At 51.5% G+C, this 25984-nt stretch overlaps 10 protein-coding genes across 10 annotated transcripts; 4 read left to right on the top strand and 6 right to left on the bottom strand.

Annotated features, from left to right (window-relative positions):
• Positions 1–431: 431 nt before the first annotated feature.
• Positions 432–2364, top strand: M431DRAFT_506769 (hypothetical protein). Its single transcript, XM_024918859.1, has one exon. The coding sequence runs from the start codon at positions 599–601 to the stop codon at positions 2075–2077; it is 1479 nt and encodes a 492-aa protein (XP_024776705.1). The 5' UTR covers positions 432–598; the 3' UTR covers positions 2078–2364.
• M431DRAFT_80646 (hypothetical protein) lies at positions 2219–3174 on the bottom strand (the record flags this gene model as incomplete). Its single annotated transcript, XM_024922965.1, has 2 exons — positions 2219–2760; positions 2835–3174. The coding sequence occupies 2 exons, from the start codon at positions 3172–3174 to the stop codon at positions 2219–2221; spliced, it is 882 nt and encodes a 293-aa protein (XP_024776704.1).
• Positions 3175–4086: 912 nt separating this feature from the next.
• Positions 4087–4916, bottom strand: M431DRAFT_493501 (hypothetical protein; the record flags this gene model as incomplete). Its single annotated transcript, XM_024917125.1, has 3 exons — positions 4087–4451; positions 4554–4721; positions 4841–4916. 3 exons carry the CDS (start codon positions 4914–4916, stop codon positions 4087–4089), a joined length of 609 nt encoding a protein of 202 aa, XP_024776703.1.
• A 687-nt stretch (positions 4917–5603) lies between these two features.
• Positions 5604–7888, bottom strand: M431DRAFT_392778 (hypothetical protein). Its single transcript, XM_024914808.1, has 3 exons — positions 7427–7888; positions 5961–7374; positions 5604–5886 (listed from the first exon to the last, which is right to left on the bottom strand). The coding sequence occupies exons 1-3, from the start codon at positions 7781–7783 to the stop codon at positions 5828–5830; spliced, it is 1830 nt and encodes a 609-aa protein (XP_024776702.1). The 5' UTR covers positions 7784–7888; the 3' UTR covers positions 5604–5827.
• A 3815-nt stretch (positions 7889–11703) lies between these two features.
• M431DRAFT_480630 (hypothetical protein) lies at positions 11704–13592 on the bottom strand (the record flags this gene model as incomplete). Its single annotated transcript, XM_024915888.1, has 2 exons — positions 11704–13397; positions 13454–13592. The coding sequence occupies 2 exons, from the start codon at positions 13590–13592 to the stop codon at positions 11704–11706; spliced, it is 1833 nt and encodes a 610-aa protein (XP_024776701.1).
• A 4559-nt stretch (positions 13593–18151) lies between these two features.
• M431DRAFT_392623 (hypothetical protein) lies at positions 18152–18782 on the top strand. Its single transcript, XM_024914807.1, has one exon. The coding sequence runs from the start codon at positions 18367–18369 to the stop codon at positions 18724–18726; it is 360 nt and encodes a 119-aa protein (XP_024776700.1). The 5' UTR covers positions 18152–18366; the 3' UTR covers positions 18727–18782.
• A 248-nt stretch (positions 18783–19030) lies between these two features.
• On the top strand, positions 19031–19689 carry M431DRAFT_506763 (hypothetical protein; the record flags this gene model as incomplete). Its single annotated transcript, XM_024918858.1, has 1 exon — positions 19031–19689. A coding segment is annotated over exon 1 (245 nt), but the record flags the coding sequence as incomplete, so codon positions are not given.
• Positions 19690–20137: 448 nt separating this feature from the next.
• On the top strand, positions 20138–21616 carry M431DRAFT_392566 (hypothetical protein). The gene has a single exon (XM_024914806.1). It carries the CDS (start codon positions 20219–20221, stop codon positions 21134–21136), a length of 918 nt encoding a protein of 305 aa, XP_024776698.1. The 5' UTR covers positions 20138–20218; the 3' UTR covers positions 21137–21616.
• Positions 21617–23127: 1511 nt separating this feature from the next.
• M431DRAFT_80810 (hypothetical protein) lies at positions 23128–23433 on the bottom strand (the record flags this gene model as incomplete). Its single annotated transcript, XM_024922982.1, has 1 exon — positions 23128–23433. One exon carries the CDS (start codon positions 23431–23433, stop codon positions 23128–23130), a length of 306 nt encoding a protein of 101 aa, XP_024776697.1.
• A 40-nt stretch (positions 23434–23473) lies between these two features.
• Positions 23474–24801, bottom strand: M431DRAFT_65826 (hypothetical protein; the record flags this gene model as incomplete). The annotated part of the gene is made up of 2 exons (XM_024921696.1): positions 23474–24525; positions 24633–24801. Coding segments are annotated over 2 exons (1221 nt in total), but the record flags the coding sequence as incomplete, so codon positions are not given.
• Between the last annotated feature and the right edge of the window lie 1183 nt (positions 24802–25984).

Genomic DNA, 25984 nt, shown 5'->3' with positions numbered 1-25984 from the left:
AGAACTGCATGATTCGGGAGATACCAGGGCAGCGCGCAATACTAGAGGGATACGGAGGATGGATTTATGCAGCATTTACGACAGAGCGTGCGGACATGGCGAGATTTGGTTTTGACTCATTTGGATAGAACATATATACATACACCTGCATATACCACGAAAACGAAGAATGACAATTTGTCCAATTCCCTTGATAAAGGAGTGTTTCTTGCTGAATAAACAGAAAAAACAAGCCTCGGTTGATGGCGGCTGATGTCTAGAAAGGGCGCATAAACCCGGGCATTTCCATCTCCACATTTGGCCTCGACGGCAGCCGGACGGCACTTGGAATCCCGGTTCCTGTCGCCCGAGCTGATCGTGACAAGGGCGCATCTTATCTCAAGTAGCCTATATGATCTGGTCTACTTCAGCTGGTATGTTTGTGATTTCGGCTTCACATGTGATGGTTGTCACGTCAAGAGTTGCCGAATCTTGACGTTCTATAAACCTCGCCAAGAACTCTCAAGCTACGTAATTCCCACAACGAGACACATTATAAGAAACAGTTCATAAAAAGCGTTTCCATAAGGAGCGCAGCGCATATAAGAAAAACAAGATCATGGGCATCTCAAGCAACCTCGTCAACCGCACCTCCTTCACCGCAGCCGACATCGTCAAGGACATCTGGACCAGCCTCCATCTCCCCCCTCACGCCCTCTCATCCCTCACTCTCCCCGGCCATCAACCCGGACCAGCCACCCCATCATCTTTCAAAATCGGGCATCTCGCACAAAGTTCAATTGCTCTATCCGCACTTACAGCATCTCTCGTCCACAGCGAACGATCTTCATCCTCCTCACCATCAACATCTATACCTCCCATTCCCCGCGTCAGCGTCCCTCTCGACCACGCCTTGATAGAATTCAAATCCGAACGTCTCTACAGCATCGACAACCAGCCCCTCGAATCCGTCTGGGGCACAATCGGCGGCCTTCACAAAACTGCAGATGGCTATGTCCGCATCCACGACAACTTCCCCAACCACGCCTTGGGGACTCTCCAGCTCCTTGGCCTCCCACCAACAGCTGCCCGCCAAGATGTCGCCGCAAAGGTAGCTCAATGGAAGAGCGTCGATCTCGAAACCGAAGCCACGGAGAAAGGAAAGCTCGCCATTTACGCTCTGCGATCATATGCTGAATGGGACGCCCTCCCTCAAGCATCAGCCATCGACGACAATCCCATTCTCATCAAACAGCTCGCCCCTGGACCTCCAAAGAAGTTGCCCGAAACTGGTTCCAGCCGTTGTCTCCAGGGCATCCGCATCCTCGAACTGAGCCGTGTCATCGCCGCCCCCGTAGCAGGCAAAACTCTCGCCGCTCACGGCGCCGACGTCTTATGGGTGACGAGCCCCAACCTGCCGAACCAGCCCGGACTAGACAGAGACCTGAGCCGCGGCAAACGCACCATCCAACTAGACATCCACAAGCCCGACGAAAAAGAGCGTCTTCTCGAGCTCCTGCGTTCTTGCGACGTCTTCATCCAGGGATACCGCCCAGGCAGCCTCGCCGCATACGGCCTCTCGCCCGAAGAGCTCCAAAAGGCAAACCCGGACATCATCTGCGCGAACCTCTCCGCCTTTGGACCGTCCGGCCCGTGGTCTCAGCGCCGGGGGTACGATTCCCTCGTGCAGACGTGTACCGGCATGAACGTCTCCGAGGCAGAGCACTTTGGGGCCGGCGAGCCCGCGCGCGTCATGCCTTGCCAGGCGCTCGACCACGCTGCTGGTTATCTTCTCGCCACGGGAATTACTGCCGCACTTCATCGAAGGGCTCAAGTTGGGGGATCGTGGGTTGTGGATGTTTCGCTGGCGGGAGTGATGAAGTATCTGCGTAGCTTGGGGCAGTATCCTGGTAAGACGGGTTTTGAGAGTCAAGATGTGCAGGCTCAGGAGGATGTGCGTGCAGACTATCTCGAGACGAGGGATACGGCGTTTGGAAGCATGAGGGCTGTAAGACATAGTGCGATTGTTGAGGGGTGCGAGGTTGGATGGGAGGAGATGCCGAAGCCGCTGGGGTCTGATGAGGCGAGATGGCTGTAGATTGAGCTGACGTAAATTAAATAGATATGTATTTGTAGTGTATACCCCATCCCCCTATTATACTGAATCTTTTACTGGCTAGATGCTGACGCTGAAAGTACACGACATTGTGGAAGTAGACAAAATCTCCTGAACTGATTTCTATCCCAACTCATGTACCCCCCTTGAATCTACCTCCACCACCGCCGGCTGTCCTTCTACTTCAGCCAGCGGCGTGTACGTCTGCTTCATCCCCATTGATTCCACTGTTCCCGAATTCACCTCTCGTCCGTCCTTCTCGACCCGTGCCATCTTCTGCTGCTTCTTCTTCCTTAACAACAGCCATACTCCAACGATACCGCCAATCAATGCAATCCCACCCAAAGAACCCCCTACCGCTGCCCCAATCGTGACCGATTTATTACTTTTGTCCGCTCCATCGTCCGTTTTCTGAGCCGCTTCATCGCTCGTTTGCTTAGCCGCACTATCGTCCGTTTGCGTCGTAGCACTCGTGTTAGCCGTACTAGAAGTATTCGTTCCATTTGTCTTCCCTGGAGTATCGTCGCCCTTGGCATCAGGATTTCGATCGAGCAAGCTAAAGCGTCGACTTCCGTCCCTACAGCAATCTCCATTATCAAAGTCCGGATTGCAGCAATACTGTCCTGAAGCGCACTGCTTCACCTGAAGCCATGAATTGGACAAGACTAAATAGAAGTAATCCTCTTAGCTTCCAAACCATTCTATCCACATCATCAACAATTCAAGGAGAGAAACTCACCATCAAGGCAAATCTGCGGACACCCCGACCAATCTGCATTCGTACATCCTCCCCTATAATCATACGCACCGACAGCATTCGTCAGATGCGTACACAGGCCATCGGGAGTGCATACATCCTGCCCTGGAATGCAGCACTGGCTCCAAGTAGTGTTCTTACCACCGCAAGGTTGGTAATTGTATGAAAAGTTTTGCTCGGGCTTGCCGTTAGGGTAGAAGCATTTCGAAGATGCCGATGGCTTGGGGGTCTTTGTCGGAGTTTTCGATGGTGTGGATGATGTTGATGCACTCGAGAGTGTCGCGAGCCAGATCGCTGTAAAGAGCAAAGAGCACCGAGCCATGGCAGCTTGGCGTTTTGATCTGATAAACAATAATCCAGATTCTATATGTACACTCTCCACTGTCAATTGAGAAGAAAAAGGAGAACAAGCAAGTTCAATGGATCAAAAGGAACAAAAAAGACAGGCCTCCATTCTCCCCTCGTGCCATCCTCGGCCTCCCCTTGTATCCCACCTGTCTCAGCCTCTCATCGACAATGAACCCATGCTTTTAGAATCCGCAAAGGATGCAAATCCCACCTCTTGCTTGGATCCAGCCGCGCGAAGAAGGCTAGCAGCTGCAAGGCCAGGCCAGTCGTATGTCAAAGAATCATGCCAAGCTGCATGATCTTGTTCCACAAAGTGGCTCGGCTTATTTACTAGCTAGCTACTCTCAAGGACGATCCTTTGTCCGTCTAATTTTAATTCATCACCCCATCCCATTTTTATAAGAAAGAGAACATGGTTGTGCTTTGCCCATTGGAAAGGGGAACTGCCTAAGAATCCAAGCATCTTGGCATCGAATCCTTCGCCCACTAAATTGACACTGTACCCAATGAAAGTAACTAACAGTGAAGAAAAGCGCCCTGTCAGAAGCCTAAAGTAACACTGCAGATCCCTCGCACTTAATTACTCCACATATAAACCTATTCTTGCTACTCAATCTGGTTCCGCCTCCGTAAAGCCTAAATCTGGTATCATATGCCGGATATCACCAAAAGAGAGTTGCAGTGGATACCCTAGAGAACGAGATCGATTAAAAGTCGTTACTATATTTCGTATATTCCATATAACGGTAACAATTGCTGCGTAATATCAATTTCGTATATCATCATGTCGTATATAATAATCTTCGCCCATCATCCTAAAAATAGCACGCTCAGTCGCAAATGGCAAACACATAAAAAACACAAACCCAAAGCCCAAAAACTTCCATCAATCACTTACCAACCTCCCTCTCAGCTCCCTCTTATTCACCAAAATACACATCACCATCATGAACCCGCCTCCCGCAACAAGCCCCGGCGAAAACTTTCCCTTCAACGCCCTCACAATCGCCAATCCCACCATCGCCAACATCACCACCAACAAGCCCACCCTCAACAACCCCTCACAGTTGAGGATATGACCCATCCTCCTCGAGGAATTCGGTTGTTGTTCTTCTTCTTCTTGTCTTTGTTCACCTGGTCCATCTTCGCCGTGTCGTGGCCATGGTTGTACGGCCAATGAAGATGGGCCTCGGCTTGTAGGCAGTAACGTGCTCGTCTCGCTGACATCCGTGTGTTCGTTCATATCTCCATCTCCATCAAGAGCCGCTAAACCCACAGACCTCTATCAGTAAATCCTAAATCCAACACAATCTTCTTTGTAAAACAAAGAGCTTTAAATGAAAAACCACATACAGGTCGATATCCACTCCCTCACCAGAGAATCACCACCACCACCGCGTCGTTCATCGTCTCCTTCGCTCATCAGGCCGTCATCGACGATGTCTCGAATCAAATTTCGCAAAAAACTCGCTTCTGTTCTTCTCAAGTCCGATAAAGAAAGAAAACAAGAAGAATATTTCCCTCCCTTTTCATAAATATTTATAGATGGTGTTTTTCCTTCTTCGAGGTCGTCATGAAAAAGGATCGACAAGGCGGGGAAACCCGCCATCCAGCCATCCAGCCATCCCCAAAAGCCTAACAAGTGTTAGGCCAGGGCGCTCTCTTAGCCTCGCCCTGGTGAAGTGAGGCTGAATTAGCCTGTCCGCATTGGGGCATTTCACACTCACGGGGAGTAGAATACAAGGCACAGAAAAGTTTGAGGCTTCCAAGTGGTATCAAAACCTCAAGATAAGCGTGCAAGCCAAATTACGCGTATACTTTGGAACTACATCGAGTTGGATTCTGTATCTCGATGGCCAACCTTGCTAACTGCTTTGTTCAACCGAGCCGACGACGTGGCCGTATAGCTCGTCCAACACAAGTCGGCCAAACGGGGTAAGGTGCGGATGCGTGGGGAGGCGCATCGCATCCACAAGTTCATCTCATGCCACACCTTGGAGAGGAACTGGAAGAGGAAGTAGTATTGAAGGCAACTTTTCTTGGTTCAGCTGCGTTGGTGGAGGGCGTATGAAAACAAGGTCGACATTCGGAGTGAGTCGATCCAGCTCAAGCGGATCCGAACGGAGCACAATCTTGACGTTACACCGAAAATACCTAGGCCCAGTCGACATGAAGATCATCCACTATCATCGAATCGTATTTCATCACTCAGCAAACAAGTCAACTCAATGTAGGCCAAAACTGTGATATTGTATCATTCAGTCCAACCCATCATGCTCCACATACTAGAGGCATGTTTTTACTATATCTTCATCCTATCCAATCACCTTTTTTCGAACTCAGGGTAAATCTTTCTGAAGACCCATTCGTTGCACTCTTCCCAAAGCCCCCTCGCGACAAACTTTTCAAGTGCCACAACTATGAAAGCTAGGTTTCGCCGCCTTTGAGCACCAAAATGTGATATAAAAAAGAGAGAGAAGAAAACTCCAAACGGAACAATATTGTGTGTAAATGACACAAAAATGATATAAACCCGAAAGAGGAAAAAAAAAGAGACGGGGGATTGAACTGAAAAATCAGGGTCGAATAGGAAAGTAGTAGACTCCTCCAATGATTACTTTAATCGCTTAGGAATGCACACCCTTCGTTCTCTCCTTCATCAGCTCACGTCGTTGCTTATCCTTTTCTGCAAATTCGTTAGTATGTCTTGATTCACAATGACGAATAGAAGCTGTGTAGCTTCGGAAAGAGAAAACTTACCAGGATCAAAGACGAGGAACTCGTGCAGAGCCGATCCAGCCGGCACCATGGGCAAGACAGGCACCTTCTTGTCGGTAACAACTTCCAAGAGAGCGGGGCCATCGGTATTGATCAGCCACTTCAGAGCATCAATAAGCTTATCGGGTTCTGCGACGCGCTGGTGCTGCACGCCCATTGCGTCAGCCAGCTTCATGAAGTCAGGATTCTTCTGGTGAGTGTGTGAGTAGCGGTCCTCGTAGAAGAGGTTCTGCCACTGAGTCACCATGCCCTGCTCCTCGTTGTTAAGGACAACAACCTTAACGCCAATGTTGAACTGCGCAGCAGTGGACAGCTCCGTCAGGGTCATGTTGAAGGAAGCGTCGCCATCAACGTCAATGACGAGAGCGTCGGGCTGAGCCACCTTGGCGCCAATGGCGGCGGGAAGGCCGTAGCCCATGGTGCCCAGACCACCAGAAGTGATCATGGATCGAGGGTGTCTCCAGCGGAAGTGCTGGGCAACCCACATCTGGTGCTGGCCTACGCCGGTGGCAATGTACGTCTTGTCCTTTCGGTCGGCCGTCAGGTTGCTAATCTCCTCCATGACAGTCTGCGGCTTGATCAGGCCAGTCCGCTCAGCTCGCTGGTAGTGCGATAGAGGGTACTTCTTCTTCCACCCCTTGATCGCGTCGAACCACTCCTTTCGGTCTTCCATGGTCTTGGCTTTTACCTGGGGAATGAGGAGCTTCATGTTGGCGCCGACATCGCCTTCCACGGCCTCGGTAGCCTGAACGACCTTGTTGATGTTCTTGGGCATAATCTCAAAGTGAATGATGCCACCACGGCCCTCAGCAGCAGCTTGCCTAGCTGCAGGCGCAAATTTTGAGACGACACCAGTAACACGGTCGTCGAATCGACTGCCGAGAGCGATGATAACATCAGCCTGCTGCATAGCCATGTTGGCATATGCTGCGCCGTGCATGCCCAGCATGTGCAACGACTTCTCATCCAGCTCGTCAAAGGCGCCCAGACCGTGAAGGGTTGTGGTGACGGGGATGGAAGCCTTGTCTGCAAGCTCCTTGAGAAGTTCAGGACCACCCTCGGACTGGATAACACCTTGACCGGCATAGATGACGGGCTTCTTGCCCATGTTGATGAGATCAGCAGCACGCTTAATGGAAGCATTAAGCTGCTGTGTGCTCAGCTCCTTGGCAGCACGGGTGGCGGCACTAGGCAGAGTCGGCAGAGCCGTGTCGGTCGGGATGGCTCTTCTCAGGATACCAGCAGTGACATCTTTGGGCAAGTCGACAAGGACGGGGCCAGGACGGCCACTAGTGGCAATCTCGAAAGCCTCGTTGATTCTTCTGGGCAGCTCAGCAACGCTCTTGACCATGACGTTCCACTTGGTACAAGCCCGTGAGATACCCACAACGTCTGCCTATTTATTTGTTAATGACATAATTTAAATTCAAAAGTCATAATATCTTTACCTCTTGAAAGGCATCGCTGCCGATTGCTGCAGTGGGCACCTGGCCGCAGAAGACGACCATGGGGGTTCCGTCTGACAGGGCATCTTGCATGGGAGTAATGACATTGGTAGCGCCAGGGCCGGAAGTCACCACGACGACACCGGGTTTGCCCGAGGCACGGGCATAGCCCTCGGCCATATGGCCGGCTCCCTGCTCATGACGGGGCAGGATAAAGTCGAAGTGTTTTGAATTGTAAATGGCGTCGAAAACTGGGAGAATAGCGCCGCCAGGGTATCCGACTATAAGGTGACTTAAGCTTAGCGAGAGTTGCTTGGCTAGAGTTATGGAGTAGATGGAGCCCGGGTGGGCGGCCGGCATCGGAACCTACAAATGTGCTTGACACCTTGGCGCAGCATCATCTCGTGGAAGATTTCGCCTCCGGATTTGCCAATGAATCTAGAGAGTAAGAGGAAGAAGAAAGAGTCAGAATAAGCTCAATTGATTTTTATGAATGCTCTCTTGATGTAATTTTTCGCCCATGTATGCATATTCGTAGCGGCGGAAAAGGTCTTCAACGTACGATTCATCCATGTCAGGCCTCTGCGGGTTGACGAGAGGCTGCACATGGCTTCGATCATTGTCTGCTGTGTTGAAGGCAGGGCTCGGGACGGGACGGACGTTTCTGTTTTGCGCGACCAATTGTCATCTTGTTAGCAAATTCCATCCAAGGAAAACAGAAGAATTTCCAATGCACGCGCCAGCAGCAAAAATCGATTGTCTGCATCTCGTCCACAATTTGGCACCCCCCGGTCATCGGCGGCAAAAAACCAAGATGTAAGAACACCTAGTCCTCGAGGCGCACAACCGAGAAAAAAAACCACAAATGCAAAGCTCACGAGAGTTTCAATGTGTAACTTACGGTGCAGCGCTCGCCGTCGCCTGGTTCCTCTGGCCAGTAGGAATCTTCTTCTGAGCGGCAGCCTTGATGGGCGTCGTCGTTGAGGTAAAGGCACGAGCCTGTCCCAGAGCCCGAACGGCTCTGGTTGTCGCCTGGCGACTTCGGAGCATCGCGAACAGAGCTATAGTAGTGGGTATCGCAGACAAGAGTCGAGTTGAAGGAAAGAAGGTTTAGGATTGAAGAATAAAAGCGAGAGTGTGCGCAGAGATGCTTTGCACGTGAGCAGACTGGGTCTCTTCTTCCTTTGCGAGGTGCAAACAATTGAGGGTATCGCGGGGAAGGAGTGGCGAAGAAGAATTAACAGGATGGAGAAGAGAAATAAGAAGAAAAGACGATTGAATCGGAAAAAGTCACTTAAGCCTGGGCCAGGTTAGAGTCAGAGGGTCCGTTCTAAGGGCGATGCCGGGCAGATCTACTAATATTTGGCAGTGATCGTACCTACCTAGTCAGACTTCGAGGGCTACTTGTCGCCAGGTAGCCTGCCGCTGTGTCGTGCAGGCAACGGTACGAAGCTAGCGGGTACTGCAATAGTTGTCCTTACTGTGCGTGGCTGTGGGGTAAGATTTCTTTTCTTCTTTTTCCTTTGTCTTATAATTTTCCAGCAAAAATAATAATTCTTTCTCCCATTGGGCCCGGAGACGCCAGGGCAGACAGAGTTCAGATGGCAGCGATTCAGAGACGGCCAGCCCGTGGTGACCAGCCAATTAGCATGCATGTGCGCGCCTAAAAGTGCGGGGCTTGGGCATTTGCCTGCGTGCTACAGAGGTCGGGTACTTCCAGCAGCACATGTGCGCCACGCCAGCCGAGTACCCCATACTTCCATTGCAATTGCCATCGGATTGCCTCGCTGCGAGCACCGTAAGCTGATCGTAATCCCGATTGCTTCTCATGTAAGTGTATACACGTATGTTCCAATGTATGTCTGGTCTTGTTCAGCACCAGCCTTTGCCCTGTCTTAGGAGCCAGCTTGCCCTACATGTAGCTCTGCCACTTGTTCCAATCTTAGCACAGCAGCAGAGACCTCCAGGCTTACGTTTCCCCCTGCGCTGTGCAAGTTTAGCGCAGTGATCAATGGGTACAGTTACCCCATCTCGCAGCCTCTGGGTTAGAGGTACCTTAGCTTCAGTGTTCCCAGTACGTTAGGTATTATCCAGGCCACTCCATAACCACGGCGTCAGTCACATCGATAGCCAAATCCAATTCAATCAATTCCATCAATCCATCCATCATAACTCTCTTTAGTCTAGCCAAATCCCAACTGCGATATACGGAGCGGCAATCCAATGCCCGTTGACTCACAAACCTCCAAGAAAAAAAGTCATGGATGTCTCTCCTAAATTCCCTTATTCCCGGAAAGCCTTCGTCCAGAGTACATGGCCTCGCGCGTGTTTAGCCCAGAGCACATGTCAACCACGGCCTCCGGTGGCGCGACCACTTCTCATGTTAGCATTAGCAGGGCAGGCTAATGCCAGGCTATTCTTGCTTATTGGACACCCGGGATTGTCTATTGGACACTCGGAGTTTGCGGGATGCAGAAGCAGCTTGTTTGAACAAACAGGACGTGATATCCCCGATGATCAGACCCCGACACACGGATCCCGAATCGGACCCCGAATCAGAGCCAATCAAGGAAACCGAATTACTCCGTACTATCTTTCGTTTAATACCCATGGCTTTGAGCAAATGACATCTCGAAGCAGCACTAGACGACCCTAGACTTGCTTTGCATCCAACCGAGGCAGACTCAAAACCGACTTCATAAGTCTCTCCCTCGTTGCACCACCACGTCGACAGATCTTTCTCCTGCATCGCCCAGCGCCCATTGCCCAATAGAATATCCCGTCGACCACCTACTTACGGTACTACAGCACACATCCATTGCCAAAGCGTGCATCTTGTCCTCACCGAGTCCGCCCTCTAATGCATGTCGCACCACCACCTCCCCCTCGGATACAGCACTACACCAAAGGGCGACGAACAGGAATAAAGAGTCGAGCCCCCTACTCGCTGCAATACCACCCACCATCCTGCTTCCCATCTCCCTCACATCGTGCTCGCTCTTCTCTCCTGCTTTACATAGCCAATAGTAACGTCCCTCTAAGAGCTACCACATATATGCCAAGCAGTCCCGTCGAATTAATTCTTAGGACATGTAATACAGGCCAAACCATCTTACGACATTCCATTCCCCTCTCGTAGAGCCGTGCCTGAATTTCTGTACTCATCTTTCCCCGAAGTCTCCCGTAGCTCCATCCTCCCCAGATGTCTCAGCCCCAAAAAAGCTGGACGTCACTCGTCTCAACGGCTCAGCATACCAATCCACTCATGCGTATTACTAGAACACACCCGCTTCAGAAAATCCACTCAATGGCATCCGGTCATAAAAAACCTCCAACACTAACCCTCTCCATCTCCGCCTTTCTTCCCCATGTCCGTTCGCTCTACATACCCTCTAGTTGCAGCAACACAGGTGGGCCCCCAAAATGGCGGGTAAGCTGACGGGCCGATACGCACATCCGGAAGCTGTACTCATACTCATACTCATACATAATAACGGAAAAAGAAGCATAAGGCAAGTGGTGCGTATATGCACACCAAATGGCATGACGTTATGCTTTCACGTCATATCGCCAAGCCGTCTTCCGCCCTTTCAAAATCACGCGGCAAGATAACTACTAGCACCAAAGAGATAGCAAACAGAAAAAAAAGAGAGCAACTTCAAAATATGGTCAATTGTACAGCATTATTTGCTCCTTTATGCAAATGTCATATTCACCAGACATCATTACATATATTCGTATGTATCTCTCGGCCCTACTTTTCCAATAAACTTCCCCCATCGTCGATTGTAGCGTAACAGGAATAACACAAAAAAAAAAAAAAAAGACACCATTCGCTCCACATAAATGCCACAAATGACCAATCCCACCCTGTCTATATGTGTGTGATTCGTGAACGACGCCGGTTCATCACATAACAGCAAAGAAAAAGGAAAATAAAAGGAAAGAAAGAAAATGGTATCTCAGCGTCAGCATAGTGACAAAATTGGTATGCGATTCGATCCGCCTCCCCCCTTTCCCCCCCAAAAGTTGGTTCCCCCAATTAAACGTACATTTGCCGTCCCAGTCCGTTTGGTATAAGTAGTGGTATATATGTTTGAGAATACAGGAAATCAATCGCGCCAAGGGATATATGTAAAAGACATATAAGAAATCGATAAAAGAGTGGAGCCATTCGCTAGCAGAGCGTCCATCTAGATCGTGCTGGCGACGAAGATGAAAAAAAGGCCAATGGTCATGGTTGGCTGGTAGGCTGGCTAGTATTAATCCTGCCCAGTCGTTTACATACCCATAAGCATCCCTCCTGGTGGTGTGTCGGGTGATGACTTCTTGGACGGTCGGAGGTTCTCCATGCTAATCATTCGACTCCACGACGCCGGTCGCTTGTGTGGTGTTGGAGTTCCTGGCCGCACTGTCGAAGTCTGGCTAGTGTTCATCGAATAGTCGTAAAGCCCATTCATCATGTCCGCCTGCTCCGGGAACACCTGGGGTGTCTGATATGCCGGAATCTGCTGGTTCATTACCATCCACGCCTGTTGTGAGTCATCTTGCGGCGGCATGGAGTACATCAATTGCTGCTCTTGCTGATGTTGGTGTGGAAGTAGTGGGAGTTGTGGCGCTGATTGGTGCTGCTGCAGTTGGTGTTGTTGCTGCTGGGGATCAAAGATGGATGTATCGGCAGGGCTATTCAATTGTTTTGGCATAGAGGTTGGGATATCGGGGGCGAATTTCGGAGCATCCGCCGGCCAAACAGTCTCGTTGGGGATGGGAAACGGTGTTCCCGGGTGCGGGCCAGCCGCCGAGTCGTCTCCCATGATTGTGTCGGCGCCATTGCTCATGACGCTTGCAGGTGTTGTCGGCCGAGTACCCTTCTTCAATGAGCGACCGGAAAACTTGAGCATGGTTTGGGGGATGCTGGTGATGCCTGAGCGGCTCTTGGGCAGGCTGAATGCAGGTGAGCCGCCCTCTTCCATTTTCATGGAAGTGCTTTCCAAGGACGCGTGGCCAGATGACTCCAACAGGCACTGGCTCCTGTACGGAAGCTGAAAGTAGATGTCGATCTCGTTGGGCGGCGGGGTGGAGGTTACTGTAAATGGAGCAGTTCCAAGAATGAAGGCCAGCCTAACAAGACTGGAGATGTTGGTGCCCAGATGGCGGCACTCGAGCATGCGTTTCAAGTCACCGGAAGACCGTGCTCGCCAGTGAAGCTGCTGTCGTTTTTCCTTGGGCCAAATGCACGTTTTCCAGATTTGCTTCACCTGTTTCTGGCGCATAAGGTTCTGCATCTGGACCTTGTACTCCCAGTTGCTGACATCGAAGCCATCCTCAAAGTGCTTGGCAATGTGCTCAAAGTGCTTATCGCGTGTTGCCGAGGCGTCCTCCGAGTTGTGGGCCTCAAATAGCCGGTCGCGACAGTTGCCGAAGCCGCAGGCAAAGACGAGCTGCGGGCACATTTCCGTTCGAGCAGCGCTGTTGGGAAGAGCCTTCATCCTGTGAGCTTCCTTGGCGTGCGTGCTGTATGCACGCTCGGTCGAGAATGACAAATGGCATCCCTTGGTTCGGCAAATCCAGACGACGTCGGCTCCGTGGAAGTTGTGCAGGTGCTTCTTAAAATCGCTCTTCCTGCCGAATCCGACGGGGCTGTTGTCCAGATAGCACATCGGGCACTGGTATTTCTTGGAAGTTGGCGTAACAAGGCGCGGAGAGGGGTGTGACGTGACGTCGTGAGGCTGAATCATCGGGGATGGCACTGCTACAGGCGAGTCGAGCCATGACCGCTCACTCGTCGTCATCTTGTTAGCCTCTCCATCATGCACAGCTGGCATGTCATTCTGAACGTCAGGCCACGTGTATGAGGTGTGAATAGACGCCTCATCAGACCGGCATTGCGAGGCAGCCTCTGAATTAGTCCATGCTACTGAAGACGCGCTCGCACTGCTGAGAAGGGTATTTGCAGAAAACGCAGATGCCCGTGCTGAATCATGTCAGAACTCAAAAGCAATCACGAGTTTGAAACAGTTGACGACCTACATGGTTCACCATAGCCAGTCAAGGCAAATAATAGGCTCGAGGCTCCGTATTTGTGAACGAGCCCGAGAAGCAGCTGTTGGTCCTCCTCCGTCAATGGACGCACGGTGGACTCCTCAGGCGCGGCCCCGTATGGAAACATGATGCAAGATTGTTGCGATTCGACAATTAACCGCGCTTCGTCGTTGTGATGGAAATCGACGGCCAGCTATCCGCCGCACCCACAACAAAAGTTGTATCGACAGTGAAAAGTCGCTACCCACGGACACGTCCAGGAAAGCAACGCGGTTAGATGTCCTTATCCTTACCAAATGGGGAGATGGCAACTCGACACCACCGCTCGTCGTCAAACTCGCATAACCGCCGCGCAATGCGGCGATAAGAAAAAAGTCGACAGGAAGAGAGAAAATAAACAAGAGGGAAGCGAGGAAGGAAAAAACTAGCGCTCGGTACGGCGCCGGTATGAGCGCTGCAGAAAATTCCGCTCAGTTTCGCCCTCGCGTGCCGGTCACGATCAAAGAGAGTGATTAACTGGTCAGTACGTCCTCAATCGAAGGAATCGATTTTCAGATTTTGGATTAATATTAGCGTCGCCTCAACGTTGAGTCGCTGGGGCTGAGAAGTCCGCCAAGGCACTGCCTATCAAGAAAAGGACGGTAATTTTTTTTCTTCTCAGTGAGAATGAGAAGCCAGAGGTTGGGTGAACGAGCGACAGAGAGGAAGGACGCAGTCGCCAGGGCCAGGCAAGGGGAGAAAGACAAATGGCGAGGGGAGAAACGGTCGAAAAGCCGGGGAAGGCTTCTAGAAGATCTGTCGGAGAAAAGGCCAGGCAAAGTGGCAGCGTGTGCAATCAAGCCCACCGGGTCGGGCGCTGTGGTGATGGACAAATGGGTAATGGGTGGTAGGGCCACATCTGGGACCTAACTCTTGGGAGCGAGCATGAATTGCGCCCCCCTAATCCCTAATCCCAAATCCTTTCTCGCCCAGCGACTGGCATAACCCGGTCGAGTCGTGGAATCCGACGAATTGGTGTCACGCATTCCCCTGTCGAGCAAGACGCACCAAGCCCCGTTTCAGGAACAGTGTCATTTCTCACAGCGGCCCCCATGCCGTCCTGAAACGCAAGTTGCCTCTGGCTTGCTCTGGCTAGCCCAAAGCCGCGAGCAAAAGTCTGTCGACTTGTGTAAAGTTTTCGATGGTGGTGTGGGACCAGGCGAAGGCCAAAATGGCTGTCCGCTGTCGAAAGGCGTCCCCATCCGGAGAGGCCACGGCCAACCACAGGGCGAGCAGCCTCGTCGCCTGACCGTCGTAAATTACCAGCTCTTGGGCCCCCTGCATTTCTTACCATGGATGCGGGAAACGGGCTGGGAGACCCCTGGCAGATGGCTTCTGCCGTCCTTCTAGAAGGGAAAAGCGAGGCATTCGGGGAGGGTCCAGCTAGGCAGCCAGGCCAATGAGGGGGCGGCAAATGCGACAAGGCGTCATGGAATGGCGACCATTGAAAAGCAGTGGCATGGCATAATGGCGGGTGTTGCAGCTAAAAAAGAAAAAAGTCGGCGGATTGCAGTCGGCGCCGATGGGCGAAGGCGAAAAAGATGGAGAGAGAGAAAAAGTCAAAGAGAGGGCGCGGATTGTATCTAGCGCAGCCGCTTGGCAGGTACTAACATTGTAGGGTTCAGGGCAGCGGCAGGCGAACACGTGCCCCGGGGCCTGGCAAAGCGAGTCTACAGGTACAAAGAGGGTACACGAGCGTTCTCTGTCTGTCTGCTCCATCCCAATCAAAGCAAATGCGCTGGAGTCAATCAATCACTCATTCATTCACCCATTCAATCAATCAATCAAATTCAAGAGCAATCCATCCAGGGGTCATGCGATGCAATGCAATGCAATGCAATGCAATGCGTTATCCTCGCTCGGTCAACTGGGTGAGCAGCAGCAGTAGCAGCGCCATCAGCCACCATTCCTGCAGCCAAAGTCGCCCAGATAACAGCAGCAGATCCTCCGCCATGGACAAAAAATAGCGAGTCCAGAGCCTAAGAATATGTACCTTGGAGTGCGAGCAGCGCAAGTGCTGACGCTTGGCCGCGCATCCAAGGTACCTCGACCCAGCTAGCGCAGCTCCCGATAGCGACCAAGTTGCAGGGCACATGCGCTAATCCTGTAATGCCTGCCGCCAAATACCGGTAAAAACACCACATGCAGACGTTGAAGATTCATGTGTGTCGCCACGGCTCGTGCTTTACTGTCGCATTCTCGTACTAGACTGGATGTTTGACACAACACAACACAGTACATACGGGTCAGGTACAAATTGCAGGTGGGGAGCAGAGAGTGCTATCAAACCGCCAGGAATCCGGCTAGGCCGATCACGCAGCGGGCTCGTTTTGGGCGCAAACAAGACCAGGCTGGACAAGGTAGGATAAGATGACGCCAAACACGGGACGATGAGGATGGGCCGCTGGGATTGGCTGGTTGCCAATAACGCCTGTGGACTCCAGCAGACCAGGGTGCGAAATATCAAATAACAACTTACTCGTGGCCATGCATTGCCATCACATCAGCTACTGCTCTGTTGGTGGTACAAATACCGGACGTGGACCGACGGCAATCAAAGTGAGACCTCTGGGCAACACAAGGCTGAGGCAAACGAACGAGCTGCCGGAAGTGAGGGGATTTGTTTCTGTGCGGTACTCCGTAGATGCCGCCCTGCTCATTTCTTCCACGGTATTGATTGATCAATTACGTCTCTACTCCGTACTCCATGCCTATCTGTAGCAAACCCGCAGATCGCTAAGCGGCATCAAGCAAGACTAGAGCAGAGAAATCCATCCATGCGAAACGGCAAAACTCGCACAAGCCCTCCATCCATGCTGCGTACCTAGCTGTATTCCGTCCGTAGCCCTGAAAAAAGTCTCGCGTGCGCACAGCTCCGGGCATCACTAGTAGATATAAACGGCGAATCCAACGTCCTTCAGCTCGCGATTTGATGCTATTAATGTCAATTATGGCCTCCACTAATGCGCGCAGGCCAGGCGGCTGCAGCCTGCAAACACCACACCAGCCAGACCAGACCACTTGCTCGAATCGCCACCGCCTCCATTCGGCATCGCATCCCAGGCCGGGCTGGTACGAACATGTAGGATTTGCCTGCTCTCCGGCTCCTGCTCGATACGGCATCACAGCCCAGGCGCCAAGGTCTGGGCCTCAAGCGACGGCAAACGACCAGAGCAAAGAGAAATCAGCTGCTGAGGCCCAAAGCGGCGCTGTGCTCCGTTTATGTCAGCTCCCTTCCAGCCCCATCGTCGTGCTCTCCACACGCCTGGACGCGCACGTGGAGAGCAGACGGGAGAGCAGATCCTGGCGGTGATACGGATTCACAGAGAGCGGAGTAGTTTATACGGAGTACGGATTATCCCAGGCAAGACCAGGTCAAGCCAGACCAGGTCAAGCAAGGCCCCAGGTCAGTACGGGTACACGTATCGTCGCCAGTCATGGCAATCCTTGGATGGATGGATGTTGGTGGCGGCTATCACGGTTATCACACTTATTTCAACTACGGCCACAGCACAGCACAGATACGATACGGACCTCACGGCATTGATGCCTCTTCAGAACATGAACCTGGTCCAGCCCAGCGCCGCACGAGCCCGTCCGTGGTCAGCCATGCCTCACCGAGCCTCACCCAGGCAGTGACAGCGTCTTGCAGCAGATGCTGGCCCAAGCAGACCCGGGAACGCCGCTCTCCGAGGCCATTCTGCTCATCTCTCGGTGAAGGCCGCCGTCGTGGGTTGCCGCGTGCGGCCGCTGGTTGTCTTGGCTTGTCTGCAGTGGCTTTGCGTTGTTGTAGTTGCTGTGCCTTTGTTTGCACATTCCCCTCTCCTCAATCCTTTCTCCCTCCGTCTCCCCATCTCTCAGCCTCTCTCAGTCTCTTATCGCACCTTCACAGCCACTGACAGCATGTGATCGCCCAGCCCAGGGACTCCGTACAGGCATCACTATTTGGGCGATTCCCCCTCGTACCTGCTACCCCATACGGACCAGGACAGCGTGACGAGATGTGTGTTGGGATCGGATTTCGGAGTAATGATGACCATAGAACCCAATCGCCAGCACCAGCTCCAGCTCCATGGGATGCATCGATCCCTCAGCGCACGGTCCTCTGCCCACTTTGTCGCTGACGCCGCGCGACTCCGTTTGTGAAAATTGATAGCAGCAGGCAGTGAGGGAAGAAAGAGGTGAAAAAAGAAGAGCGAGAGAGACGAAGAAAAACCCTCGCTGGCTGGCAATCTTTGAGCATGGATCCTCGACACCCCCTGGCTCTCCGCACAAGTGCCTTTTCTGAAGCCCGCAGCACCACTCGATGCAGGCTCACGAGTAATGAGCCACGGACCGCGTCCTCTTTTCGTGACTCTGGGACGGCAATCCCAAGGGAAGGGAAAGAAACAGTGGCAACACGGAGATGAGGGTGGGCAATGAGACGATCCATCCAAGTCAGGTCAGCTACAGCAGGCCAAGAACATTGGCATCCAGAGCAGCTCAGCTACTGCAAGCAGCTGATGTTAGTGGTGCTAATGTACGGATAGCCCTGCGGACAATAGCCTGGTTTGGTTGACTCCTCCTCAGTTCATCTCAGCCCTAATGAAGATCTAGGCCCAGCTGTGTCGATGGAACCAACAACATTCGGGCCAAAGGGCCAGAAACAGCAATTCCCGTCTTTGTGCACACAGGACGGACCGTTTACGATCTGCAGCAGTTCATCGAGGGCCGGTTCTTCCACCAGTCAGTCTCATTGCTACTGCTACTGCTACATCCATACGAGTGCTGCTACTGCTATACTCGCCATCTTCTCAGCAAACAACATGCAACCACCAACTTGTACCCCTTTACCCCCCAAGCACACCACCCAGCGCCTCTAGATGCTGCCGGTCGAAAGTCCAGAACTCGTCGACCAAGTGATCAAAGCAGCGCCCAATCATAATGGAAGGGCAGCCGTGGGAATGGAGGCAGACCAATCCGAGGGAATTGGCGTCCACACCAGCCAACCCTGTTTCCTGCCAACCACAAGCCGTGGCGTGATTCCTTCCAACAGGCGCCTCTCTGTCCGTTTTCTTCACCACCCTTCCAGCAGCCTCCGCCACGTGGTGCCCCGGAGCTGTGCTCTCTTTTCAATTCCAGAAATCTTCTTCCCGCGCATTGTTGCACGAGGACGTTTTCTCCCAGCCCAACCCTCCGAGCGGCATCGAGTATGGGCCGTTTACCGACGCTCAGCTCTTTGACAAGTCTGCCCTACCAAAACACGATTCATTACCGGCATCACAGCTACACACACACATTTACTCACTCACTCACATCTCACACACTTTGACATTATCTGCAGGGTGATTAGTTTACTTGACACATTTGGCCCCCTTCTGCCCACCCCCAAATGCTACACCAGTCACCTCTCTCCATGGATATACGCAGTACGTACGAGTATTATACAGAAGAAGCAGGGACAAGAGTCGTCCAGTAGCGTCGCTTCCCTCACCTCGGATCTCTTGCTTGATAATGTAGAACTCCAGTAACTTGTTTCTTTCCGTGATCCAGTTGAATTCCAGACCCTTCAGCCACAAACCTAAAGTCCTATTTACCCTATCTAGCGCGCCATCGGGCAAACGATTGGCGTTTCGTCTCGCTTCTTGGCTTCGCCTTATCATCAAGCAGATTAGGCTGTTGGCAACAACATTAATCGTAAAGCGTCCATTCCCAAGCAGCCATCTAGCATGGATCAACCTGTCCACTACCAACCCATCATGCCTCTCTCCGTACACTTACTCGTCTAGGCCACTATATTGCTTTGTAATCCTACCACTTTCTTTCCTTGACGCCAATTTTGGCAACACGGACACACACACCCCCGGGGGGGACCCATGGCACGTCTCGGACGCCAGTCAGCTGAGCGGCTTGCCCTGTGGTACCCCATTGCCGCGGATCTCGTCTTGTTTGTCGCCAACGTGTCACACAGGCTGTCTGTCAAAAAGAAAAGAAGAAAAACTTGCCGCCGGACGGACCTTGTGAGCCAAAGGAGACGGCAGTCCGTCTCCGTTTCTCCTCCCACCCTTTTAATGCATCTGGAGCTTGCTACTCCGTACTTGCTACTGGCATCTGCTGTTAGTTAGCAGCTCTTTGTCGGGGGAACGATTGTAGCTTTTGTCATACGGCCTCGCCGCTGCATCAGCTTTCTAGGCATCGGATATCCATTCCATTGGCCATTGGCTTCATCGGAAAACTCGCTCGCTCAAAGTTGCTTCATTTCCTCATCCTGCACGTGGACTGGGACAATGCTCGTCTACATGAATATCAATACATATCATATTTAAAACAGGGCCCGGCCGCCTTTAGCCGCGCCTTCTACCTACACGGGGCGAAAGAAAAGCATTAATTTGTCCGTAATGAAGTGCTTACGCACTTCCCCCCCGCCAGCCCAGCCTTTTTTTCTCTTCTCACCTCCCATGGCGGTGCCTTGTTTCCCGGGGATTCCAAATTCGAAAGACTTGCCCCAAACGAAAAAAGAGGGAAAATCATCAGCCATCCATCCCCCCAGACCCAGACCCGACCGACTCTAGAGCGTTATCCATCCGCTCCCGCCAGCCCTGTCGGCCCCATGGGCGACTTTCTTCGGAGACGGCTCCGCCACTTTTACTTAGGCCCGCCGCGGGCTTTTTTCTTTCTTTTCTGATTGTTGCTCTGTTTCTCATCGTCGCACGCCCCCCTCAGTTGTGTTAATTGATGCTAAATACCTACTTGTCAGTGCTGTCTGTAGTGCTGGATTTAGTTTCACCACTAGTAGTTTGGACAATGATGGCAGTTAGTTTTTTGTCCCATTGCCGTAGGGGCCGCTCGCCAGTATCTCTCTTTATAATTGCCCGTTCTAACTGTAAATGTAGAACAGCCAGCGAAATAATCATCAACCCCCTTCTCGCTGACTCTTCCCCTTGCCGAGATATGCCACTCTCTCTCCCATGCCCTCTCCCAAAAAAAGAACAACCAGAGATAAATCAGCGCTCTATTAATGCACGCAAGTCAGCATCCGGGCAATCGGTACCTGCTCACGCACCCCCCAAGGAAACCAATCAAACATCGGCCGACCGGGTGCCAATCTCTGCCCTTCTGTCACTGTTTCCGTCTCCTGTCGAGTTCGTCCTCGGAAGCGCTGTAAGACCTTCACTCTCAACTATCATTTCCCTTCTCTCTCTCATAACTCGTAATGCCGTCTTTCCATCTCACTTGGACAAATACGTGCTGTTACTCCGAATTCGCTTTATTGCTACTTGCCACTACCACCTCTTCCTAACCCTAATACCACCCTTTTTCCGGCACATGCAACGGCCGTCACGCTCAAATATGATCAATCATTATTCATCAGCAGATAATCATGCAACAGCAGGATCAACACATACCAGCAGAACAAGTCGAGCAAACAAGTTTCCAGCAGATGGAAGAAAAGCATATTCCCCTCCTCCCTCTCTTCCTCCCCCCATCCAAACACCTTCCGCACACCCCCTTGTGCTAAACTTCTCACTTGCCCATCCGTTCCCCCAATACCACCCTCTTGCTTTTTTTTTCCCCCCACGTCTCCTTCATCCTTTTGATATCTGTAACTTTTTTCCCTTTTCCCTCTGTCTCTCTGTCTGTCGCTCTCTGTGATTGTCTGATTTTCATAGGGCTTGTACTTTTCTGCGCCTTGCAGATATTTTATGCAGGCTTGGGCTCCTCCCCATGCTACCCGTAAGATGTGCCGGCCTCACCCTTTTTTCACAAGTGACAAGACCCAGCCCCGAATCTGATGGGATCACAAAAGGAAAAAAAACTGAACCCAATATCCACACCCGCAAAATCCTTCCCGAGATAAAACGGAAAATGATGCGCAGAGCCGCTTAAAAGCCCTCGCAAAAACGGATAATGGTGATGAAATAAACATGTATGACCAAAAGATGTCCCGATTCAGTTTTACCGCTCTGCTCTTACAGGGTACACAATCCGCCAAGAAAAGCACGTCGTAGCATTGAACAAAAGATCAAGACACAACAACAAAAGCAAAGAAAGACCCAACAGTGAAAAATGATGAGCACCCAGGTTGATTGATGATGTGTACATGGGGGGAAAGGAAAGGAAAAGCTCACCTCGCATTTACACGTATACAGTAAAACTTGTCGTTGCTTTAGTGGCTCAGCTTGTGTGAACAGCCCCCCTTGTCTATGCTGTTATGTCTGTTGTCTCTCGGCTTGCCTTCCCCCCAAGGATCTGCTGCTCTTGATCAAGCAATAATTACGGCACGCCATGACATTACATACGCGCTTGCAACAACACGAACAAGCAGAAAAAAGTCATCCATCACATTTTCCAGAGGATGACGGAGGCCCACCTAAACCGCATGCAGACGACAAAGAGAACAAGAGAAATCATACAGTAAAGCAAGTAAGCAGAGATACCCCCTCCCTCCCCCTGTGACAGGGAACAAGCAAAAGACAAAAGACAGACAAAAAAAAGGAAAACTATGGATTACATGATGGAAAAAAAACAGGCAGCAGTATAAAACAAACTTTTTAGTTGCTTCTCCAACTACCCCGATGCCCCAGTCCGAGCGAAACACTCGCAGGAAATCTAATGCCCGTCATCACACCCGTCCTTTCTAAGATTACATACCTCGATTCGTCGGGAAATTCCGTTCCCTCGGCGGGTTTTTTCTACTTTCCTGATGGGATTATCTATCATTTCATCACTCTGTATTTGCTGCAGTGCGCTGCGCTGTTGGCCAAAAAATACAAACTTGATGCGTCACATTACCTAAACGCCGTACTGTAGCAACAACTGATACAAAGAGGGAGGAGGGGGTATTGATACGTGCATTGCTGCATCCACGATGGAATAAACCACTCGTCTAATAAAGGTCCACACATCTTTGGTCTAGGTAAATCTTGCACACAGTAATCCATTTTTGTTGCTCCTACTCCCGCAAAAATAATGATTCATTCCGTTGAAACACTTTCCCAAATGAATAAAGCCAAGACCAAGACATAGAGAAAAAGAAAAAGAAAAACGTTGCCCCGTAAATTCGCCCACCCCGTACTGTAGTTGCAAATAATCCCCTTGACCTATACCGCATCCCATAGTCGTGTGCCAGTCCCAGAACAAAGGAAAAGAACCCCGCCGCTCTCTCGTGTATATTGGAGCAAAGAGAGAAGGAAAAAAAAGAAATGGTCATAATGTGTAAGTGCAGTGATCGTCGCTCTTCCGCTTCGAAATCAATCTTACTGCTCAAGTAAATGCGTGCTGATGAGGGTATAAAAAAAGAGGGACAGAGAATTAGAAGAGATGAGAAAGTAAAATAGATGAACCAGAACGAAAAGAGTAAAAAAAGAAAATGTGTGCATGGCGGCCGTTATTGTGTCATCGTCTACCCTCCGGCCCCCCAGGAGCTCTGAGTAAAAAACCTCCCCAACCCTGCCCGAACCGGTGTTATAGTAATATATGCATATCCGTCCGTGCCGGTATCTTCGGGGCACATGTGTGTTTCGTATCAAAACAAAAAATGTATGTTCGATCTGCTATGCCGCGAGGCCAGCAACCACTAGGGAAGAGTGGTCACATTGGTCTTGTTGTATGTAACTCTAAGTAGTCTGTGGTACGAGGTGCTGCTACCCTCGTGATTTAGTATGCATATGGAGAAGAGTTGTATGCGTAGCTATTAGCCCGCTGTTCCATATTCGAGCCCGGACTTGCGGTACCGCAAATATCCGTGGGTGCGGGACTATGCATGCCATTGGCGCCATAAGCAGCGGGCATAGTCTGGAGACTGCCATTCGCATGTGGTACGTAATCAGTCCCAACCATCGGGGTGTCGGACATGCCCATGTACTGTGAATGCTGCTGCTGCTGTTGCTGCTGCTGTTGTTGTTGTTGCAAAGCTTGGTGGGCGTCGTAACCCGGAGAGGGAGGCGCATTGTGAAAGGTGTATCCTGATGAGTGCATCTGCGGCTGTGCCGGCTGAGGCATGTAGGCCTGTCGCTGGTAATATGCGACCATGGCTGGATTGGCGGCATTCGACATGCCGTACTGAACCATGTGATCTGGTTCCGGAGTGGTTGTTGCTGCCGGAACACCTGCCCTGTTGTGGCCGTGGATCGCCATCCTGCACTCGCTGCGGATGGGAGTCACAAAGTCCGCGCGGAAGTTCTGAATGGCGCCATTGGGGCTTGAGCCAAGGGCAATAGCGTATTGGACGAGGAACTGCAGGTCGCCAAGATGTCTAGTTTCTAGGCGCTTTCTCAAAACACTGCTAGTTTGGGAATTCCACCGTAAGCGACTTGGGTCTGCGTCTGGCCATAATGATTGTGACCAAGTGCTCAAGACGCTAGATTGACGGAGCAGGTTACGCATTCTCGCCGAGTAACTCCACTGGCCACTGCTTGCGCCCTCGTCAAAGTGCTTGACAACATGGCTCACGTACTCCTTGAAGGTAGGTCCGGCATGAGCGTCGCTTGGCGCCTCGAAAACCTGAAGGCAGTTCTCAAAACCGCACGCGAACACCGTCTGGGGACACAGCGGAACCTTGGCGTCATCCAGGTTCATTCTCGATCCGCCATGGGAGTTCTTGAGGTGAGCCTTGTAGGCCGTTTGCCAATCAAAAACCATCTGGCAGCCTCGATGCCGGCAGAACCATTGTGCGTTTGTGTGATGGAAATCTTCCATGTGGCGCTTCAAGTCATTCTTGCGTGTACATGTCTTCTGGATGCCCTCTTCGAGACAGAATCCGCAGGTGAAGGAGCCCTTTTGCTTGGGAGCTGCTGTCGTAGGTGTGGTGTCCTCGGCATCCCAGGACGATTCATCGGTAAGGGCTATACTGGCTCGAGTCGTCGACGGACTTGCATGGCGCTTGCGGCTGGTGCTCGCTCGAGGTGAAACGTTGGAGGTGACGCTGCCGCATGTAGACGATGTATCTGAAAATGCGTTGTTGCTGCTCGTTGAGTCGAACATATTTGACGAGTCTTCGTGCGAGCTTCCGCTACTTGAGAGCATAAAGGATCTTTCCTCATCTGTGGAAAGAAAGTAGACGTGTTAGAGGCACCAATACAGAATCTCCAGCTACAACAACACAATAAAGTCGTGCCTGTCGACTAACAAGGGCATAGCAACGACTTACATGATGAAGATGGTGATAAGCGGCCTTCTTCTTGTAGCAACCTTCCCAGTTCCTCTCGTGAGTATTTACCAAGCAGGTGTCGAATCATCTGGCGATCGACCCGCTCTTGCTGGGGTAGGTTGAGTTCGGGCGACATGCCCTCCTGATCCGGCCAAAGTCCCTGTGCCATGTCTTGTTGTAAAACCAGTCAAGCAGAAAGGATTGGCTATCCCAAGACCATATACGGTAGAGGGGTGAATATGCTTGAGAGTTGAAATAGAGTAGTAGAGAGTTCTTGATGCCAAGCCACGTAATGATTTGATGTGCGACGTTGAGCTCAAAGGTCAAGAAGAAAAGAGAGAACAAGAGATAAAGCAGGCAGTGGGTATATCGAGAGACGTGTGGGGGGGAGGTCGTTGCACGTTATCACGATCGGGTATTATACACAAAGGTCGAAAACACGATGTCAAGGCGGTGAGGAAGTTGTCAGATATAAGTAGTAGCAGTATCCAAGAGAGTTCAGGACGCGGAGAAGAGATCCATATACTCGTGAGAGGAGGCGGGCAGGGTATGGTGAGAATTAAGTGGGATGCCGGTTGGCGATGGGAGGGAATCGCTCAACACGTGCTGACCGAGGCGTTCGTGTAGGCCCGCGGTCTAGCTTCCGTTTTGTCAGACGATGCGAACAAGCACTGAGTACGGAGTATGACGATCGCGATTTTGAGTTGTTAGAAAAGGTCTTGGAGCTTGTTTTGCGGCAGCAGGAAGAAACAGTCGGTTAAAGAATTAAGATGCGCCGGAGGCGTCTGTCTTTATGGAGTCGTGATCTGAGGGAGGGCTCCGCCTCGGTCGACACGGCACCTCCTCTAGTGCGGGCGTGCAAGCAGGAACAAGGACGAAAATCAATGCCACGCAGAAACACAAGGCATTCGATTCCACCCGGCTAGATGGCGATGAGATAGCAGCAGTAGCAGCATGCACGGAGCGTCGCCGAGCGGCCTCAAGGCAAACGCCCCCCAATGGGTGCGCATTCTTCCTTGGAAACCAGACGAGCCGAAGTGCTAGTCCGAGTAACTGACAGCACGAGGGAGCACATGCGTACGACGCTAATGGAAGCTGGGGGGGTGTGAGAGAATCAGAACAGACACGATGGAACGGTTTTCGACGAGACAATGGACGGCAAGATTCCCACCGGGCCACAGCTGGCAGCGGCGGATATCGCTCATGCTTGCTGCTCTAGGGATAAGTCGAATGGGTACGTTCTTCACCCTTCTCCATGTCAAGGGAGTACTAAGTTTCGCGGCATGCAGAGACATACTAGCCACTTCCTCCTTAGTGGTTTCTGATGCTGATTGTACTTAGTCCCCTTTATC

Source organism: Trichoderma harzianum (genome assembly GCF_003025095.1).
Source record: "Trichoderma harzianum CBS 226.95 unplaced genomic scaffold M431scaffold_4, whole genome shotgun sequence".
Taxonomy (NCBI): domain Eukaryota; kingdom Fungi; phylum Ascomycota; class Sordariomycetes; order Hypocreales; family Hypocreaceae; genus Trichoderma; species Trichoderma harzianum.
The sequence above is the reverse complement of the archived record's forward strand: the minus strand, read 5'-3'. Positions and strand labels throughout refer to the sequence as shown.

What these genes read in the sequence shown, in the direction of transcription:
- M431DRAFT_506769 (XM_024918859.1), top strand. Translation starts at nt 599, where the DNA reads ATGGGCATCTCAAGCAACCTCGTCAACCGCACCTCCTTCACCGCAGCC.
- M431DRAFT_392778 (XM_024914808.1), bottom strand. Translation starts at nt 7,783, where the DNA reads ATGCCGGCCGCCCACCCGGGCTCCATCTACTCCATAACTCTAGCCAAG. An exon ending in GCAGCGATGCCTTTCAAGAG is followed by an intron (nt 7,375 to 7,426) that starts GTAAAGATATTA and finishes ACAAATAAATAG; the next exon opens with GCAGACGTTGTGGGTATCTC. An exon ending in GTTCCTCGTCTTTGATCCTG is followed by an intron (nt 5,887 to 5,960) that starts GTAAGTTTTCTC and finishes ACGAATTTGCAG; the next exon opens with AAAAGGATAAGCAACGACGT.
- M431DRAFT_392623 (XM_024914807.1), top strand. Translation starts at nt 18,367, where the DNA reads ATGCTGCCGGTCGAAAGTCCAGAACTCGTCGACCAAGTGATCAAAGCA.
- M431DRAFT_392566 (XM_024914806.1), top strand. Translation starts at nt 20,219, where the DNA reads ATGCTAAATACCTACTTGTCAGTGCTGTCTGTAGTGCTGGATTTAGTT.